General features: G+C 34.6%; 1 protein-coding gene across 1 annotated transcript in view; it reads left to right on the top strand.

The window, feature by feature from the left end:
• Positions 1–708: 708 nt before the first annotated feature.
• Positions 709–18521, top strand: part of LOC133333832 (ras-interacting protein RIP3-like) — a 29683-nt gene continuing 11870 nt past the window's right edge. The window contains exons 1-2 of the mRNA XM_061542144.1: positions 709–954; positions 17318–17358. Coding sequence (XP_061398128.1) covers positions 709–954; positions 17318–17358 — 287 coding nt within the window. The remainder of the gene's footprint in view (positions 955–17317; positions 17359–18521) is intronic.

Below are 18521 nucleotides of genomic sequence, written 5' to 3'. Positions count from 1 at the left end.
GAGGAAGTTTGACTCCAAGTACAAAACATTCCATCTGCGGAATTGTCAGTCAGTCTTCGTCTGCAAAAACCAAAAAAAAAAAAAAAAACTTATGATTGGAATAATAAATTGTTCCGAACTTTTGACAGAGAATTATCATTTCTCTTTAGGCCAGTGGCAGCACTTTGGTCTCACTACCTCTCTCTTTTACCATCACTGAACCAAGTGACCAAAAGTAATTTTTGGTAAATTTCGTAAATGCAAGTAAGTGTGTTTGTGTGTCAATTGCGATTGTCATAATATTAGCCACTGTAATAACAACAACAATGCGTTTAACCAGCTTTGGTTGTATTACGTCTACTTCAAACGTCAGACATAATAATTTATAATCGAAATTGTATGACACAGTTTTGTGAGTGTGTAAATGTGCGATTGTGTGTGTGAGTATGTCCACTGATAACGATTTGTATGCACGTTTAAGCCATCTCCAAAATGTCTTAACGTTGTTATGACGCCACACTGTGTTTTTGTTATTTTTTTATTCGACTCAAAATTGTTCACTTCAATAATATAAAATCTAAATACCCATCGAGAAGGGTAAACAGTTGCCAAAATCCATTCAAACGTAAAGTAGCCATCACTGCTCGCGATACGGTTGCCATTGTAATAACCTGGTTTTTTTTTTGTTTCGTTCCCAAAGGATATATCACCAATATTAACATCACCATTATGTTTGTCCAACGTTGTCGTCACTCCGTTTCCGGTCGTTTGGCCTTGGCTTCCGTTGCCGTCTTGTGCTGCCTGGCTGTTGCCGCCGAGGCTCAATTGGCCTTCCACACCGATGCCAATACCAATTCGTTTACTTTGAAAACACCTGGATTACAACAAAGTTTTACACGTTATTTTGGTGGACAAGGTGCTAACTTGCAACAGCAACAACAACAGCAAGTTCAACAATATCAACAACCACAACAAGTTCAGGTAAGTTTGTTGTTCTTTTTGGGATGCATGTATTCGTACGTGTGTGTGTGAATGGTGTGACCGAAACAAGGATGTTCAAATATTGTCATCATCTTTCAACACTGCATTAAGCCACACCATTCTTTTGTGGAATATCTTTTTGGGGGTCATTTGGCCATATGGCTTCATTAGCCCAAGGAATTAAATGGCCTTGTTTGCCTTGTTATATGGAAATTTTCGAAAATGTGACCTTATTTTCTAATGGCGGATGTTCTGCAGGTGAAAGATACACAAAAGTGGAAGATAAATGTTATGTATCCTTGGGATGGCATATTAACGTTGGGAGTCTAAATGGTTTTAAGAAGTGAATAGAGGGGGAATAGATTTCAACATATTAGAAAATTTCCTGGAAGGGATATTTGAAGAAAAATTGGAATACTAAAAACGAACAGGCCGTCTATAGCTGAAGAGAGTTTCCATTGTCCTGTTGGAATGTGGAATTTTCTCCATAGAAAAATATGATTTTTTTTCTAAAAGAAAAATAAGTCCTGAAATCTGTGGAATTTTTATTTTTAGAAAACTATCGTTTTTATTATTTCGGCATTTTTTTCTAAAAAAAAATATTGGTCCTGCTATTCTGTGAAATGTTTTCTATACAAAAGTTTAAGTCCGGTAGGACAGTGCAATTTTTGTCTATAGAAACCAGTAGTGAAGCCTGTGATTTTTTTTCCTATTGGAAAATTATACATCCGGTGAATTTTTTTTCTACGGGAAAAAATAACAGTCCTGAAGTCTGTGGTATTCTTCATATGCAAGAAATACAAGTCCATATGAACCACTCTAAAGATATGTGGAATATTCCCTATAGAAAAATATCAGCTCATTAGGACAGTCTACTTTTTTCTATAGAAAACAGCAAAAAATCAGCCCTGATAAATTTTGGATTTATTTCTATAGACAAAGTAGTAGCCCTGGTAGCTTAAAGGTTATAGAATTTTTCTCTAAAGAAAAATAAATCTCATAAATGTTTTCCTTTGGAAAAATGTTATATTGTGAAATTTTCTATGCAGTCCGAAGGTCTGTGGTATTTTTCCATATAGAAATATATCAGTCTGCTAAGACTGTTAAATTTGATTCTTTAGAAAAACTATCAGTCCTGAAAACTGTGGAACTATAGACATTGTGACCGGATTTTTTAGTCTAAAATAAATATTATTTCTGAAGAATTGTGAAGTTTTCTCTATAGAAAAATTATCAGTACTGCAAAACTAGGGAATTTTCCCTAAACAGACATAAGTCCGGAAGATATTTTCTATAGAATAAGTATGAGTCCTGAAGACTGCGGAAATAAGGTCATTTTTCTCTACTACAAATATTAGTCTGGAAGGGCGCTGGATTTTTTGACTTCGAAAAATGTCATTCCTTAGGATAGTGGAATTCTTGTTTTGGAAAAAAAACTGTCCTGAAGTTCAGGTTCTATGGAAAAGATGAGTTAAGACGAGCTGAAGCAGTTTGTCTTTATAATCGAGCTGAAGCTGTGAAATGTGAAGGGAGCCGTTGTAGGCGAACTGAAACTGGGGTCCTTTGTATGTGAGTTGATAGGCGCAGGAAGATTTATAGACCACCTATAGAAGAGCTGAAGTGAGGCTTCATTGGTGATCTGATGACAGCCATTATAGGCGAGTTGAAGCAGGAAGCCTTCAAAGTTGAGCTGAAACAGGAAGTCTTTATAGACAACGTAAGGCGGGGAACCTCTGTAGGCGAGCTGAAGCAAGCCTTTATTGGCGATCTAAAGGCAGCCATTATAGGCGAGGGAAGTGAGCATTTACAAGGGAGCTGAAGCATGGAACTTTTATAGGCGAGCAGAAGCATAGAACCTTTGTTATGGAGCTGGATGGAAATATTAATGGGTTATCTGAAGCGGACAGCTGACGCTGAGGTGGGTCTCTTCAAACCAGCAGTCGGGTGTTTTATAGGAAGATTTAATAGTCAAGGAATTACAGATCAGCGGCCATGAGTATGTATAGACCATCTGAAGCTGTTGTCTATAGACGAGCTGAAGTGGATCTGTATAGATCAGCATAAGCGTGCATTTATGAAACTGGGTTTATAAAAGCTGAGACGGATATCTCTTGACCAGCTGAAGCAGATTTCTATAGACCAGTTGAAGCGGGTGTATATAGACCAGTTGAAACGGGTCTTTATAGATAAAATGAATCTGGTCTCTTTAGGTAGGTTATGCTGGATTTTTATACACCAACATAAATAGGTTTTTATAGGTAATCTGAAGCAGGTGTCTATGCACCAACTGAAGTAGATCTCTCTATAAATAAGCTGTGATGGACCTCTGTAGACCAGCTGAAGAGGGTTTCAATCAAAGAGTTAAAACGGGATTTTTATGCATTTTTATGCACCGGGGTTTTTATGCATCAACTGTAGGGGGTCTTCATAGACCAGGTGTATAGGGTCTTTTGTTGACCATATAGATGAGCTGGGTCTCATACATCAACCGAATCGACCAGATAAAGATACCTGGTGTTGATAGATTATGTGGACGAGCTATGATGAATCTATATGGCCCGGTGAAATCCAAAGGTTTTTTACTGATGAGCTCCTCCTTTCATTGGAGGTATAGAACGACTTTTGAAAAAAATGAATCTGAAATATAAAGAAGGCACCTTGAAATATCTTCTGTTTCCAAAGATACCTCTTGAGAGGCCTATAAGACTCTGGGAAGGTCTGTAATTTATAGATAACCTCTTGGAAGATCTTTTATATATTCCCCTCGTCTTCTCTTGAAGGTTCTTTATACAAAGTCCTTACCCATAGAAGTTCTTTTGAATCACCTCAGAAGGGCCTTCTGTCAATAGGTAATTTATTGAACTTTTTATGGAAATTTTTCAAAGGACTTCGGTAGATAGAATGCTTTCAGGAGACCTTCTAAGTACATGACCTTTCAAGAAGGTCATACCCTAAGGTCTTCTACTTAAAAAATAATTATTGTTAAGCTTTATATATATTGCAGACCTCTTGATAGGACTTCTCTCTACAAGAACTAGTGAAAAGTATTAGATCGACCGAAGTTTTCTTGAGAGCTTTTTCATCTATAGAAGGTTCTATTGGAAGGTCGTGTGTTTACTAGACCTTTTCCACAAAAAGCCTATTTTCGTACAAAATATTTTGAATTTTGGCATAATACCTCTTAAATATCTTAAATCCAGAGGCGTCTTAGCGGTCCTAGAAATATCGTCTATTTTTCTAAAAAAATATGTTTTAAAATATGTTTCTGTAAGCGAACTCTATAGAGGACCTCTGGAAACCTCATATATATCTATGAAAGCAATATTGAAAGGAGTTAAAATATTCGATCCACAGAAGTCCTCTAGATGCGGAAATGAATCTATTCCGAAACAAAAGGGGTTTTGAATAAAGCTAATATTTAAATTGATATCAATTAATTTTTAATTCGATATCAAATAATAAAAACAAACTACTAATTTGAGTACTGGAACCACTAAGGCTGCCTTTATTAGCGAACTGAAGCACGGAGCTTTTATAGGCCATCTGAAGAGAGCATTTATAGGCCATCTAAAGGGAGACTTTATAATTGAAGGAGACTTTATAGGTGAACTGAAGCCTTTTAGACGAACTAAAGGCAGTTGAATCATTTTTATTTCGAAAATATTTTAACTGTAATAATCAAATCTGTTTTTTTTTTTTCAAATACTCATTTTTGGAAAAAAAATTTGTTGTGTTGTTTTTAAGTTGCCTTTCTCTCGTATTCTCATTATTTGCATGCTTGGTGCTTTGCTTGTATTTGCATGGCTTTCATTTGTTATGCGATAATTTTTTCATACTATTATTATTTTTTTTTTCAAATTTTTGCATGTATTTTATTTACATATTTAGCTAAACATAATCAGGTGCATGTTTTGGTATACGTATATATTTACATATTTATATATTAAAGATATTTTTATTATTTCCATACAATGCTTTCATACCATCCATCATTTCATCATAAACAATCGAACGCTTACGCCTATCATCCTCATCCGATGAAGAATCACTATCCGAATTGGAACGTTTTTGTTTTTTCACTGCATCACCAAAACCCACTTCCATGTCATTTTTCCATTTGGTGCCGAACACTTCAACGGTTTTGTCATAACGGGCCGCGGCACCATTGTCAAAGACCTCTTTAACTTGGCCGGCAGCCATTATCATAGTGGTTTGGAAGTCCTACAAAATTTATTTTTCATACTTATTTAAATTTATATTTTATTTTTTGTTTTTTTAATTTATTTACCTGCGGCCTGGTTTCCGTTATGTTTAAGAAAATCAAGGTTATGGCCACTATGCCAAATATTTTAACCACTCTTCGCATGATTTTATTTGATTCGCTTTTTGGCTTCGTTTATTATGCTTTATTTTTATTCGTATTTTATTTTGGGTTCTTCAAAATTTATTGGCGTGGTTTTTTAGTGCATGCTGCTACATGAATTGCTTACTGGAAATTTTATTTAATTTTATTTTGTTTTTATTTAGTTTTAGTTGTTTGCATGCTTGCTTGTTTTATTTTTTAGTTTTGCCTTGCCGTTCATTTTCATTGCCATCATCAACACAACAAAAACACATTCAGATTTATTATCTCAGTTTTGATATTTTTATATTATTTTATTATTATTTTTCTTTAGTTAATTATTTTTTGCCATGTCAAACGAAACAAAACCGTTAGTAATTTATATAATTTGTTAACAAGAGTTTTGAGGATTTTTTTTTTTTTTTGAAGATTTGGGGGGTTTCCTTGGACAGGGCAAGGAAAACATTTTTGATAAAATAAAAATACTGGAAACTTTTTCAAATTTTTAAATCGAAATTTAAGATATTTTTCAAACATGTTTTCCAAAAAAAAAAAAAAAAAATATCCGAAAATTTTAAAAACGCATTGATTTCTAAAACAGGATTTTTATTGCCCTGATTAACACTTGTGCTTGCATAAATTCTCAATTTATTATGGGGATGTAGCCCTTCTCTAATCTCTCTTATCCCAACAAATATTAATCTGGACAATAGAGTAGTATAGTTTGCAGTTTAATTGAAATCGACCTTAATGGCCTCAAATTGCATTTTTTGAAAAAAATAAATAAAATATTTTCTTTCGAAGTCTATCAATCCAAAAGTCAAACTAATTTCCCAAATCCTGAATATCGAAATTAAATCTATTTCCAAAAAATGTTTTAAACTATTTTCCATTTTATAGTACGTTAAATTGTACCGGATTTCGCTAACCCAGTGGGTTTCAATTGTAAATTCCATTGTATACATGTTAAATAAATCCTCATAGAGTAGCCCGGTAAAAAGTTATAATGTAAATGCCGTTTTATTTTGGGGAACTAGGATTAATTTTACATGCGCATGTATTGGGTTATAGGTCGATTACTAGTTTTTCGAATTCTCAATCTTGAGGAATTTTTAGGAAAGGATTTCAAAATTTTAAAGATAAAAATCATTATCTACGGCACGTCTACGTCTAGACTTCTCTTCATCTTTCTGCGCATCCTTGTCATCTTGTTGGGGAGAGGCAGTAGATTGGGGATTTGGTGGCATTGGTGGTGACATCATGACATTTTGAGGGAGTGACTAAGGGGATATAAATATTTAAAATAGGACGTTATCAAATAAAAAAACATTTCAACATCTCCACTTACCTCTGGCACAGCCTCAACTTGGCACATCATAGCCAAAACAACCAAACAAATGGCTCCCAGGAAAATTACCGATTTTTGCATGCTGTTTATTTCACTTGACACGGTTTCGAAAGGAATTGGTGTTTTTGCATTGAATTTCAATATTATTTATAGGAAAAAAGTGGCACTATTTCCCTTTCATAAAAATAATTTAGAAATTTTCCAATAGGGGCTTACCCCATAATTAAGAGCATATCAGAAAATTATTTTCCCATTGAAGTGAATTCTGAAACCTTTAATTTTGATTAAATTTCAATTTTATGATTAAATAAATCTATTCAGAAACAAAAGAGGTTTGAATGGAGCTAGTATTTAAATTGATAACCAGTTATCTATCAAATATCAAAAATATCTAGCAACCCCAAAACGAAATTTGAAATTACTAATTACGAGCTGAAAATGAAGCGAGAGTCAATATCAGATAAAGGGAGTCCCTTTATAGGTGAGCCTTTTATATTTACAGGCAAGCTGAAGCAGGTAGCCTTTATATAGGCGATCTGAAGCAAGGAGCCTTGATATAGGCGAGCTGAAGCAGGGAGCCTTCATATAGGCGATCTGAAGCAAGGAGCCTTTATATAGGCGAGCTGAAGCAGGTAGCCTTTATATAGGTGAGCTGAAGCAGGGAGCCTTTATATAGGTGAGCTGTAGCAGGGAGCCTTTATATAGGCGAGCTGTAGCAGGGAGCCTTTATATAGGCGATCTGTAGCAGGGAGCCTATATATAGGCGAGCTGTAGCAGGGAGCCTTTATAATAGGCGAGCTGTAGCAGGGAGCCTTTATATAGGCCAGCCTGAAGCAGATAACCTTTATATAGGCGAGCTGTAGCAGGGAGCCTTTATAATAGGCGAGCTGTAGCAGGGAGCCTTTATAATAGGCGAGCTGTAGCAGGGAGCCTTTATAATAGGCGAGCTGTAGCAGGGAGCCTTTATATAGGCGAGCTGAAGCAGGGAGCCTTTATATAGGCCAGCTGTAGCAGGGAGCCTTTATATAGGCGAGCTGTAGCAGGGAGCCTTTATATAGGCGAGCTGAAGCAGGTAGCCTTTATAATAGGCGAGCTGTAGCAGGGAGCCTTTATAATAGGCGAGCTGTAGCAGGGAGCCTTTATAATAGGCGAGCTGTAGCAGGGAGCCTTTATAATAGGCGAGCTGTAGCAGGGAGCCTTTATAATAGGCGAGCTGTAGCAGGGAGCCTTTATATAGGCGAGCTGTAGCAGGGAGCCTTTATAATAGGCGAGCTGTAGCAGGGAGCCTTTATAATAGGCGAGCTGTAGCAGGGAGCCTTTATAATAGGCGAGCTGTAGCAGGGAGACTTTATAATAGGCGAGCTGTAGCAGGGAGCCTTTATATAGGCGAGCTGTAGCAGGGAGCCTTTATATAGGCGAGCTGTAGCAGGGAGCCTTTATATAGGCGAGCTGTAGCAGGGAGCCTTTATATAGGCGAGCTGTAGCAGGGAGCCTTTATATAGGCGAGCTGTAGCAGGGAGCCTTTATATAGGCGAGCTGTAGCAGGGAGCCTTTATATAGACGAGCTGTAGCAAGGAGCCTTAATATAGGCAAGCTGAAGCAGGGAGCCTTTATAGGCGAATTTAGGCTGGCCTTCACACAAAAAAATTAATCAGGCCCAGAAACCAGATATTTTAGGCATATAGAAAAAAATACTCAGTCACTGAGGACAGATTTTATCTACAGAAATATTTCAAAAGAACTGCTGAATAGGGTTGATATAAATCATCTGAAGCTGGTCTATATAGATCCGATAAAACGGGTATTTATTGGCCAACTTAAAGGGATATTTAAAATCGTCAGTAACTGAGAACTGAATTTTGTGTATAGAAAAAAATTCTCCGTCACAGAGTAAAGATTTTTTTCTGTAGCAAAAAATACTGTCTGAGAGGACCGAATTTTTCTATAAAACATACCTCAGACTCAGAGACCCAATTTTTAAAAAAAAAATCCATAGTCGCAGAGGAAAGTTTTTTTCATAGATGATTGTTTTCTATAGAAAAAAATCAGTCTTAGAGACTGCGGATTTTATATAAAAAATTACCCAAGGGGGCTTTTAGAGAAAGGGCCTCTATAGGCGAACTTAGGCTGGCTTTAAAACACAAAAAATTAATCAGGCCCAGAAACCAGATATTTTAGAAAAAAAAACATCCTCCGTCTCTGTTTTATGATTTGCCTCCATAGAAAAAAGCTTCGAACTGGTTTTTAAGCATATAGAAAACAAATTCTCAGTCACTGAGGACAGATTTTATCAACAGAAAGATTTCAAAAGAACCGTTGAATAGGGTGGTTATAAATCATCTGAAGCTGGTCTATATAGTAACGATAAAACGGGTATTTATAGGCCAACTGAAAGGGATATTTAAAATCCTCAGTAACTGAGAACTGAATTTTGTGTATAGAAAAAAATTCTCCGTCACAGAGTAAAGATCTTTTTTGTAGCAAAAAATACTATCTCAGAGGACCGAATTTTTCTATAAAACATACCTCAGACTCAGAGACCCATTTTTTAAGAAAAAAAAAATAGTCGCAGAGGAAAGTTTTTTTTCATAGAGGATTGTTTTCTATAGAAAAAAATCAGTCTTAGAGACTGTGGATTTTATATAAATATAAGTCAGAGGGGCTTTTAGAGAGGGCCCTTTATAGGCGAACTTAGGCTGCCCTTCACACAAAAAAATTAATCAGGCCCAGAAACCAGATAGTTTAGAAAAAAAAAACATCCTTCGTCTTTGTGTTATGATTTGCCTCCATAGAGAAAAGCTTCGAACTGGTCTTTAGGCTTATAGAAAAAAAATTCTCAGTCACTGAGGACATATTTTATCTAAAGAAAGATTTCTAAAGATCCGTTGAATAGGGTGGTTATAGATCATCTGAAGCTGGTTTATAGAGATCCGATAAAACGGGTCTATATAGATCCGATAAAACGGGTATTTATAGGCCAACTGAAAGGGATATTTACAGATAAGCAGCCATTATTGATAACCCGGTATTTACATGACAGATAATACAGATACCTTCCATTTGAACCCCTCTTCTATTTGAAAAGGGGTTTATAGGCCAGCTGAATCCGTGGAAGGTGTGAAGTATTTTGTAGAAGAGCGAATGCACAGGAAGTTCTTATAGACAATCTATAGTAAAGTGATCCATATACTGAAGTCCTAATAGCATTTATAGGCGTGCTGCAGAAAAGAAACCTAGAAGTCGATTTGAATCTTTATGATCTGATATGCATGAATCTTTATGCTTCAGGAGTTTTTAAAGAAGATATTTAGTTTGACCAGCTAAAATTTTTGAAAGTCTTTATGGTCAAATTGAAAGCTGTTCTGGAGTACCTCTTTGAATTTTGTATTAATACGACCCTCTTGGAAAAATGTGTGTATCGGTACACCTCTTCAATTGGCGAAATGTGGGCATGGTGTGACCTATGGGAAGTTATTCGATTACAACAGTTCCATGGAAAGATATTCTATCCATAAATGCCTTCATGACAATTTTACTCTTTATATAAAAATTTCTTATATGTAAATTATGGAAAAGGTTTTTATGCAGACAGGTCTTTTAAACCTGAATAACCTCAAAATAGGTTTCCTATTTCCTAAAAAAACGTACCTAGAAGATTTTTCAGCGATCTTCATATTATTGGAGACTTTGAGAGGATATATCAACTATTGAACACCAGGAGTCTATAAAGGCTGAAATGTCTTGGATGCATTTTTATCAGTAGAAGACTTCTGGAAAAATATTCGGTTCAATAGAAAGTCTGTAGGAGTTGCTATATCTTTGGACGCCAAAAAGGAGGCATTTTATAGGACGGATTTGTAATGGTGAAATATCTCTAAAATATATTTTATCTTCACAGAGACATGTTCTGAGATTTTGTGGAAGTTCGCTAGAATATTATTTAAGAGCTTATTTATATTCATTGAATATATATTTTTTTAAATATTTATATAGAACTTTCGTTTTTTCTATAGCAAAACAATTCACGAAGAACAAACAATGATATTTTCTAAGTTTTTCAAAAAAAAATCCTCAGAGGACTAATATTTTTTTACAAAAAATCCTCTCTAAGGCCTGATTTCTTTTCTATAGAAAGAAATCCTCCGCCATCTTGAGGGATATTTTATATAAAAAAGTTCTGCTAAATGTATGTGATTGACTAAATTTTAAAACGTTTTCTTTCACAGACAATTTTTTGAAGAGAGTTTTAATAACTCTATTTTTTTTAATAGCGACAATTTATTGTTTATTTAGTCAACATTAATTTTTTTGTAATTTCTTTTTCCACTGAAACTCCAAATTTTAATTGGGAATAAATATAGGCTCCCAGCTTTTATTAAATTATTTCCCACGATTCACTACTCGACGAACTGCCACTTGAATAGTCCGACAATAAGTAATACCAAAGTTGATCATATAAATAATCGGCATCAGAGCTAGGTGGTTGGAAGTCTTCTGGAGGTTGCTCCTACATAAAATCGAAATTAGTTTCATGTTTTTATTTAATTTCTTTTCATAAAATGACTTACCTCCGAAGCACTCTCTACATTCGGGATAAGGAGAAGGAATCCCAACCATAATGTTAGAAATACTATGAAAAACTTTAACATATTTCCCCGCTAAATCAATTGTTAGGAATTTTTACGTCGAATATTACATGCGACTGATCCGTAAAAAAATGTGTTATAAATTGTGCTAATTTTTGTGGTTTATATCCAATTTTTTTTAATCCACTCACACCATTATTTTTGCTATTTTATCTAAATAACCATAAATTGCCATTAATTATCAATTAATTTGTAATTAATCTACTATTGGGATTTACATTTGTTAACCCTTTAGTTACATCAAAATCAGCCACAGAAGGGTAGACTTTATCCGCAGAAGAAAAATGATTAGAAAAAAACTATTAGATCAGTTTTCTATTGAAAAAAATCGGAGTCACAGAGGACTGATTCCACAGTAAAGGCGGACTGATTTTGTCCTCGAAATCTGAGGAGGACTCATTTTTCTATAGAAAAATTCCTCACTCCCTGAGCGCTGATTTTTTTCTTATAGAAAGAAACATCTGAGTCACTTAGGACTGATTTTTCTTTTGCAAAAAATTCCTTAGGACTGATATTTTCTATAGAGTACTGATTTTTCCTTTAGAATAAATGCTCCTGCCATTCAGGACTATAAAATTCCTCTGTCTGTAAAAAAATCCCCTGTTACTTTGATATGAACAAATTGATATTGATATATGAAAAAATCAGCAGTCTCTGAGACTGATTTTTTCCATAGAAAATAGTCCTCAGTGAATAGAAAACAATTCTCTATGGAAAAAAAACTTTTCTCTGCGACTAAGGATTTTTTTTCTGTAAAAAATCCGGTCTCCCTGACAATGAATTTTTTTCTATAGAAAAAAATCAGTTCTCGATGACAGGTTTTTTTCCTAAAAAGAACAATTTCATCATAAAAACCAGTAAGAAAAGTAGTAAAGTCGGACGGGGCCCACTATATGATACCCCTCACCACTTTGGGTATATTCAACAGATGGGATCCTAACAGACGTCGCATTTTTAAAGGACCATTAACATCAAATTAAACATGTCATTCTGCAACTTATACTAAATTTTGGACAGATATAGAAAAAATTATGTAAATAAATTTAAAGCAAAATATCGAAATTTAAACCGATTTCATCGAAACTTGTCACATGTTCGGCCACATTTTGATTTCTTCATTTACTTATAAATCCAAATTTCGTGCAAATGGAAGGATATATAGGGACTTTGGTGGACCATTTACAAAAAATCTGACGAAAATATATATGGGACTTATATCTAAATCTGAACCGATTTTCACGAAATTTAACACACATCTTTCTAGACTTAATTCAGTGCGTTATGCCAAATTTCGTGCAAATCGAATGGCATAAAAGGACTTTGATGCACTATATACCTAAAATCGGACGAAAATATATATGGGAGCTATATCTAAATCTGAACCTATTTTCACGAAATTTAACACACATCTTTCTAGACTTAATTCAGTGCGCTGTGCCAAATTTCGTGCAAATCGAAGGATATATAGGGACTTTGGGCACTATTTACCTAAAATCGGACAAAAAAATATATGGGAGCTATGTCTAAATCCGAACCGATTTTCAGGAAATTTAACACACGTCGTTCTAGGCTTGATTCAGTAGGCTGTGCCAAGTTTCGTGCAAATCGAAGAATATATATGGACTTTAGTGCACCATTTACATAAAATCGGACGAAAATATATATGGGAGCTATATCTAAATCTGAACCGATTTTTCCCAATTTCAATAGGGTTCGTCCTTGGGCCAATTAAGTGACCTGTGCCAAATTTTATCCAAATCGGATCATAAATGCGACCTGTACTTTGTTAACAAAAATACATGGACGGACGGATAGACGGACATGCATAAATCGACTCAGAAAGTGATTCTATGCATATTCTCAAAGGGAGCCATGGGTCTATCTCGATTATTTTTGCCTGTTACAAACATATGCACAAAGACATAATACCCTGTACCATGGTGAAGGGTATAAAAAATGGTTCTCATAGTCTGAGGTATTTTTATAGACAAATTCAGTCCTCTGAGACTCAGTATTTTTTTGCTACAGAAAAAAATGTTTACTCTGTTCTAAAGACAAAATTTAGTTCTCAGTTACTGGTGATTTTTTCTATAGGAAAATCAGTGGCAAGTGACTGAGGACTGTGTGTTTCTATTGAAAGAAACCTCTTTCTTTTGAGGATGTTTTTATTTCTAAAGGGAAACATTTCTCCGTCACTGAAGACTGATTTTTTCTATAGACACAAATTCCACAGTCACTTGCGACTGATTTTTTTATAGAAAAAAATCCTCAGTAACTGAGAACTGAATTTTCTCTAGAAAAAATCCTCCGTCACAGAGTAAAGATTTTTTTCGGTTGAAAAAAATACTCAGTCTCAGAGGACCGAATTTTTCTATAAAAATACCTCAGACTATGAGCACTAATTTTTTAGGAAGATTTTCTTCTTTGGAAAAAATCTTGTCACCGAGAATTGATTTTTTCTATAGAAAAAAATCCTTTATCTCTGAGAACTGATTTTTTTAGGAAAAAAAATTCCTCAGTCACAGAGGGCGGATTTTTATTTGAGTCCAAGAGGACAGATTTCTTTATAAAAAATACCTCAGTCTATGAGGACTGATTTTTATGAAATAAAATTCCTCAGTCACTGAGACCTTATTTTTCTTTATAGAAACAAATTCCTCACTTTTGTTGTATGGAAAAAATCATAAACAATTGAGAATGTAATCAACAGTCTCTGAGGACTAATTTTTTTTCTATGAAAAAAATGGGTGCCCAGATTTCTATAGAAAAAAATTCTTCCAGTAGAGGTGAACATTTTTCCAATGAAAGCAAAAGATAATCAGCATCATTGAAGACTGATTTTTCATAAAAAATAGAAAAATCCTGAAAATGTATTCTTCCCTTTGACTAAAAATTCAAAATTAAATCTATTTTATTATGTTCAATTTAAATTTTATTTGTTTCATTGTATAATTAATATTAATTATACAAAGATTTAATTTGATCTACGAAACTGTCAACATTAACCGAACGTTTACGTCTGGCCTCCTCAGAGCTTGATCCGGAAGATTCGCTACTGCTGCTGGATGAACTGCCACTTGAGCCATCATCATTTGCAATTTCTAGGGGAATTGGGGAATACATCAGGGTAGTTTCAGGTGAATCCTATTTCACATATATAAAAAATTAATTAATTTTTCCAACTCGAATCAAATTTCTCTACAACATACCTGTGGCCGAGCCTCAACTTTGTACACCATACCCAAAACGACCAGGCAGCAAATTGCCAAAGCAACAAATAGGGATTTCAACATGATGATTAGTTGCGTCGTACACCAAATGTTTTACACAATTTGATATTAAATATTTCGTTTTTTAATTTTGTTGGAATTTATAGGAAAATTTTTGAAATAGAAATTGTGTCCGGCTTCGCAGTTGCTTAATAGTCACTATTCATTTGCAAATGTTCAACTGTAATTTCCTTTTATTATTTTCAATTTTATTTTGTGTTCCTTTGTTTTCATGTTTTGTGTGTTTGTGTTGTATCATGAAAAATAGATATTTAGATAAAAACTACGATTTTTATCAATTAATTAATATAATTATTGTGTAATTAGAGATGTCTGCACACTATTTGCATTTTAATTGCGTAATTACAAAGTAAACAAAAATGAGAGAAAATATTAGGAAATAATAGATATTCAGCAAATTGCAAATTAATGCAGGATAACAAATATTTTTCGACTACTTAACCTAACCCATAATCCTCGAAGCTCAATACAATGATATTTATGGCCATACCATAGCAAATTTTTGTAGAAAAATATGCTTTAGTCACTGACATTTCCCCCATCGGTCAATGCGGACCAGTGTTGTCGTTTTACGACATTTCGGACAAAATTTGGTCCGAAATACAAAAAAAATGAATTTGGTCCGATGGCTGGCCATTTCGGTCCATTTTCAGTTTAAAAAAATCCCGCTTGAATTCTCAATGTTGGTCAAGAAATCTGGGCGAATTTCTTTTTTCGCACATTTTGGCCCGAAAATTTATTTTCGAACCCCAATAATGATGCGGGATATTTATTCCTTTTAATAAAAATTCCTCTATAGAAAAAAATTCTCAATCACTTAGGACAAATTTTTTCTATATAAATAATTCGTCGGTCATTGAGAACTGTTCCTTCCCAGTAGCTTACATAGACTATATCCAGTACAATCTCAAAAGAAAAATCTCTTCTTAGCGATGTACACTTGAGCCCATATTAATGGCCACGTCAAAGCAAATTCCTCCGAGGAACAACAAAGTGTGTAAGTGTGTATCTTGGGGAGAAAAAATTGTCGATGTGTAACCAAGTGTGGAAATAGCCTCTATAAAAAGGTCTTGCATTTTTCCACCCAAGTAGCTGTAATTTGACACTCTGAGTTTTTTGAGTGTAATAAAAAACATATTTTATATGGCTACATATATCACTTGGGCCCCATATAAATGTTCCGGTCCCTTTTCCGTTCGTTAAAGTTCCTACAGAGTTTGTCCACCTGATGTTCTTTAATTTTATCAGAGCCTACTAGTTCAGGATTGTTATATATATCACCCATATAACAATTGGAACAGATTTTAAAATTAATATGTAAGTTTCCAGGTCCCCAAAGAATGACATCGCATTTTAGAGAAAATTTGAATTCCGTTATAGGTAGAACTGGAAATCAGAGTATTCTTTTAAGAGTTTTTGGCCCATAATTTGTAATCGGTCATGTGAGGCTAGATCATATGCTGTGACTTAATTTTAAGATTTGCATAATTGCGATGAAATAGTTCAATTGAACTATTCTGCCAAAGGAACTATCGGTACTAGTCCCGATCCTGGTTGTTCATTTTTCTTCCCGTTCACAATCCCGTCGTTCACCTAAATCTTCCTGTTTCATCACCCTGTCTCATTGTCGAAGCTAACTGACATTTAGAAAGGAACGATTGAACTAAAAGAAAATGTGGGACTCATTATACAACCTAGTCCCTTTTTCTATCGGTACTAGCTCTGGTTTTTTCATTCATCATGTTATTTATGATCCATTCAGTCTCTTTCCTCTCGTCCACCTAAGTTCTTTTAATCAAATTCATCATCTAAATCTTTTCCTTCATAAACCGAATTAACTGTCATGTACCAATGAACCATTGAATTAAAAGGAACTGTGGGACTAAATGCGTAACCCAGTTTCTTTCCTGAAAACCGAAATATATTGGAAATATGTCAATATAAAATAGAGCAGCTCCATATATTAGTGCGTAGATCTGTGAAAAAATATTGAACAATTATCTCGGAGGTATTTTACACTCACTTATATTGAGAAATTTAGCTAAGGCCTGGACCATTCCATAGAACTAGTTCAAATGAACTATTCCGCAAAAGAAACCATCGGTACCACGCCTGAAACTTTTTGCGGGACTAAATAAACAACCCAATTCCTTTCCCTCAAAAAAGAAATACATTGGAGATATATTATATATTGCATATATTACGTGCGTAGATCTATGGATCCATATTGATTAATTTGCTGGGAGGTATTTTACAACCACTTAGCAAAGTCCTGTGTCATTCCAACGAATTAGTTAAAATAAACTATTCCGCAAAAGGAACCATCGGTACTAGGCCCGGAAATGTTTGCTCTCCTTCACCAAGTTCCATTTGTATCAATCGTTCATCCTAATCTTCATGTTCATTGATCGAATTTATTGACGTGTATCAAAGAACGATTGAACTAAAGGAACTATGGGACTTAATAAACAACCCAGCTCCTTTCCTCAGAACTGAAATACATTGGAGAGATACTAAAATAAAATGAAAAAAATATTAGTGCGTGCAATCGGATCTATATTTGAAGCTGTAGCTAAGACCCGGATCACTCCAACGAACTAGTTCAAATGAAATATTCCGCAAAAGAAACCATCTGTACTAGGCCTGGAACTTTTTGCGGGACTAAATAAACAACCCAGTTCCTTTCCTCAAAAACGAAATGCATTGGAGAGATGCCCAAATACATTTTTAGTCCCAGTATCTGCGGATCTATATTGATGCATTTACTGGGAGGTATTTAAGAAACACTTACATTGTCTAAGACTTGGATCATTCTGACATGAACTACTTCACATGAACTATTCCCCAAAAGGAACCATCGGTACTAGGCTCGGAAGTTTTTGTCATTTTGATCCAATCGTTTATACAAATCGTCGTGTTCATTGGCCAAATTAACCGACCTGTATTCAATAACGATTGAACTAAAAGGAATTGTGGACTTAATAAAAAACCAAGTTCCTTTTCTTACAACTGAAATGCATTTGTGATGCCAAAAGATAAAAAAGGATATATATTTATATATTGATGAATGTACTGAAAGGTATTTTACAAGCACTTACATTGGAAAATGTAGCTATGACATGGGCATTCGACATGAATTAGTTCAAAAAAAATATTCCACAAAAGGAACCATCGGTCCTTAACTTTTGCTCTCCTTCACCAGATTCCTTTTAAACCAGTCGTTCATCCAAATCTCCATGTTCATTGATCGAATTAACTGACGTGTATCCTAGGAATATTGAATTAAAATGAACTGTGTGACTTAATAAACAACCAAACCTATTTCCTTAAAACCGAAATGCATTGGAGAGATGTATTGGATCAATAAAGAGTTTTCGGAAAGGCATTTTAAAACCTCTTACATTGGAAAACGTTGCCAAGTCCTGAATCATTTCGATTAACTAGTTCAAATGAACTATTCCGCAAATAAAATTATCGGTACTTTGTTCATTTTTGCTCTCGTTCACCAAGTTTTGATGCAAATCTTTATGTTCATTGGCAGAATTAACTGACGTGTATCCAAGAACTAGATTTCAGCAATGTAGTTCACTGAACGGATCGATTTTTCGATAGTTCATTTTTTCAAAAAGAAACTAGTTCCTTAATATAGTTAACGAAAATAATAAATAAATAAATAACTGGACCTAGTTCATATTGTTCCTTTATCAAAATAGTTCTTATAGTTCGTTCCGGGACCACCTAACTACACCACGAACGATTGAACTAAAACGGAAAGTGAAACTAAATTAATGAACTAGTTCCTTTTAAGCAAACCGAGATTTATTGAAAGGAGCGAGCTTTTCATACCCTATTCCATTAATGCTATATTTAAACGGTACAGTTTCATATATTGGTGCGAGGACATACAGATATTTAGCAATTTCCTCTTATATTGA

The sequence above is a fragment of the Musca vetustissima genome, unplaced genomic scaffold (assembly GCF_032173495.1).
Source record: "Musca vetustissima isolate MV318-11 ecotype Yass unplaced genomic scaffold, APGP_CSIRO_Mvet_v1 utg1637, whole genome shotgun sequence".
NCBI lineage: Eukaryota > Metazoa > Arthropoda > Insecta > Diptera > Muscidae > Musca > Musca vetustissima.
The sequence above is the reverse complement of the archived record's forward strand: the minus strand, read 5'-3'. Positions and strand labels throughout refer to the sequence as shown.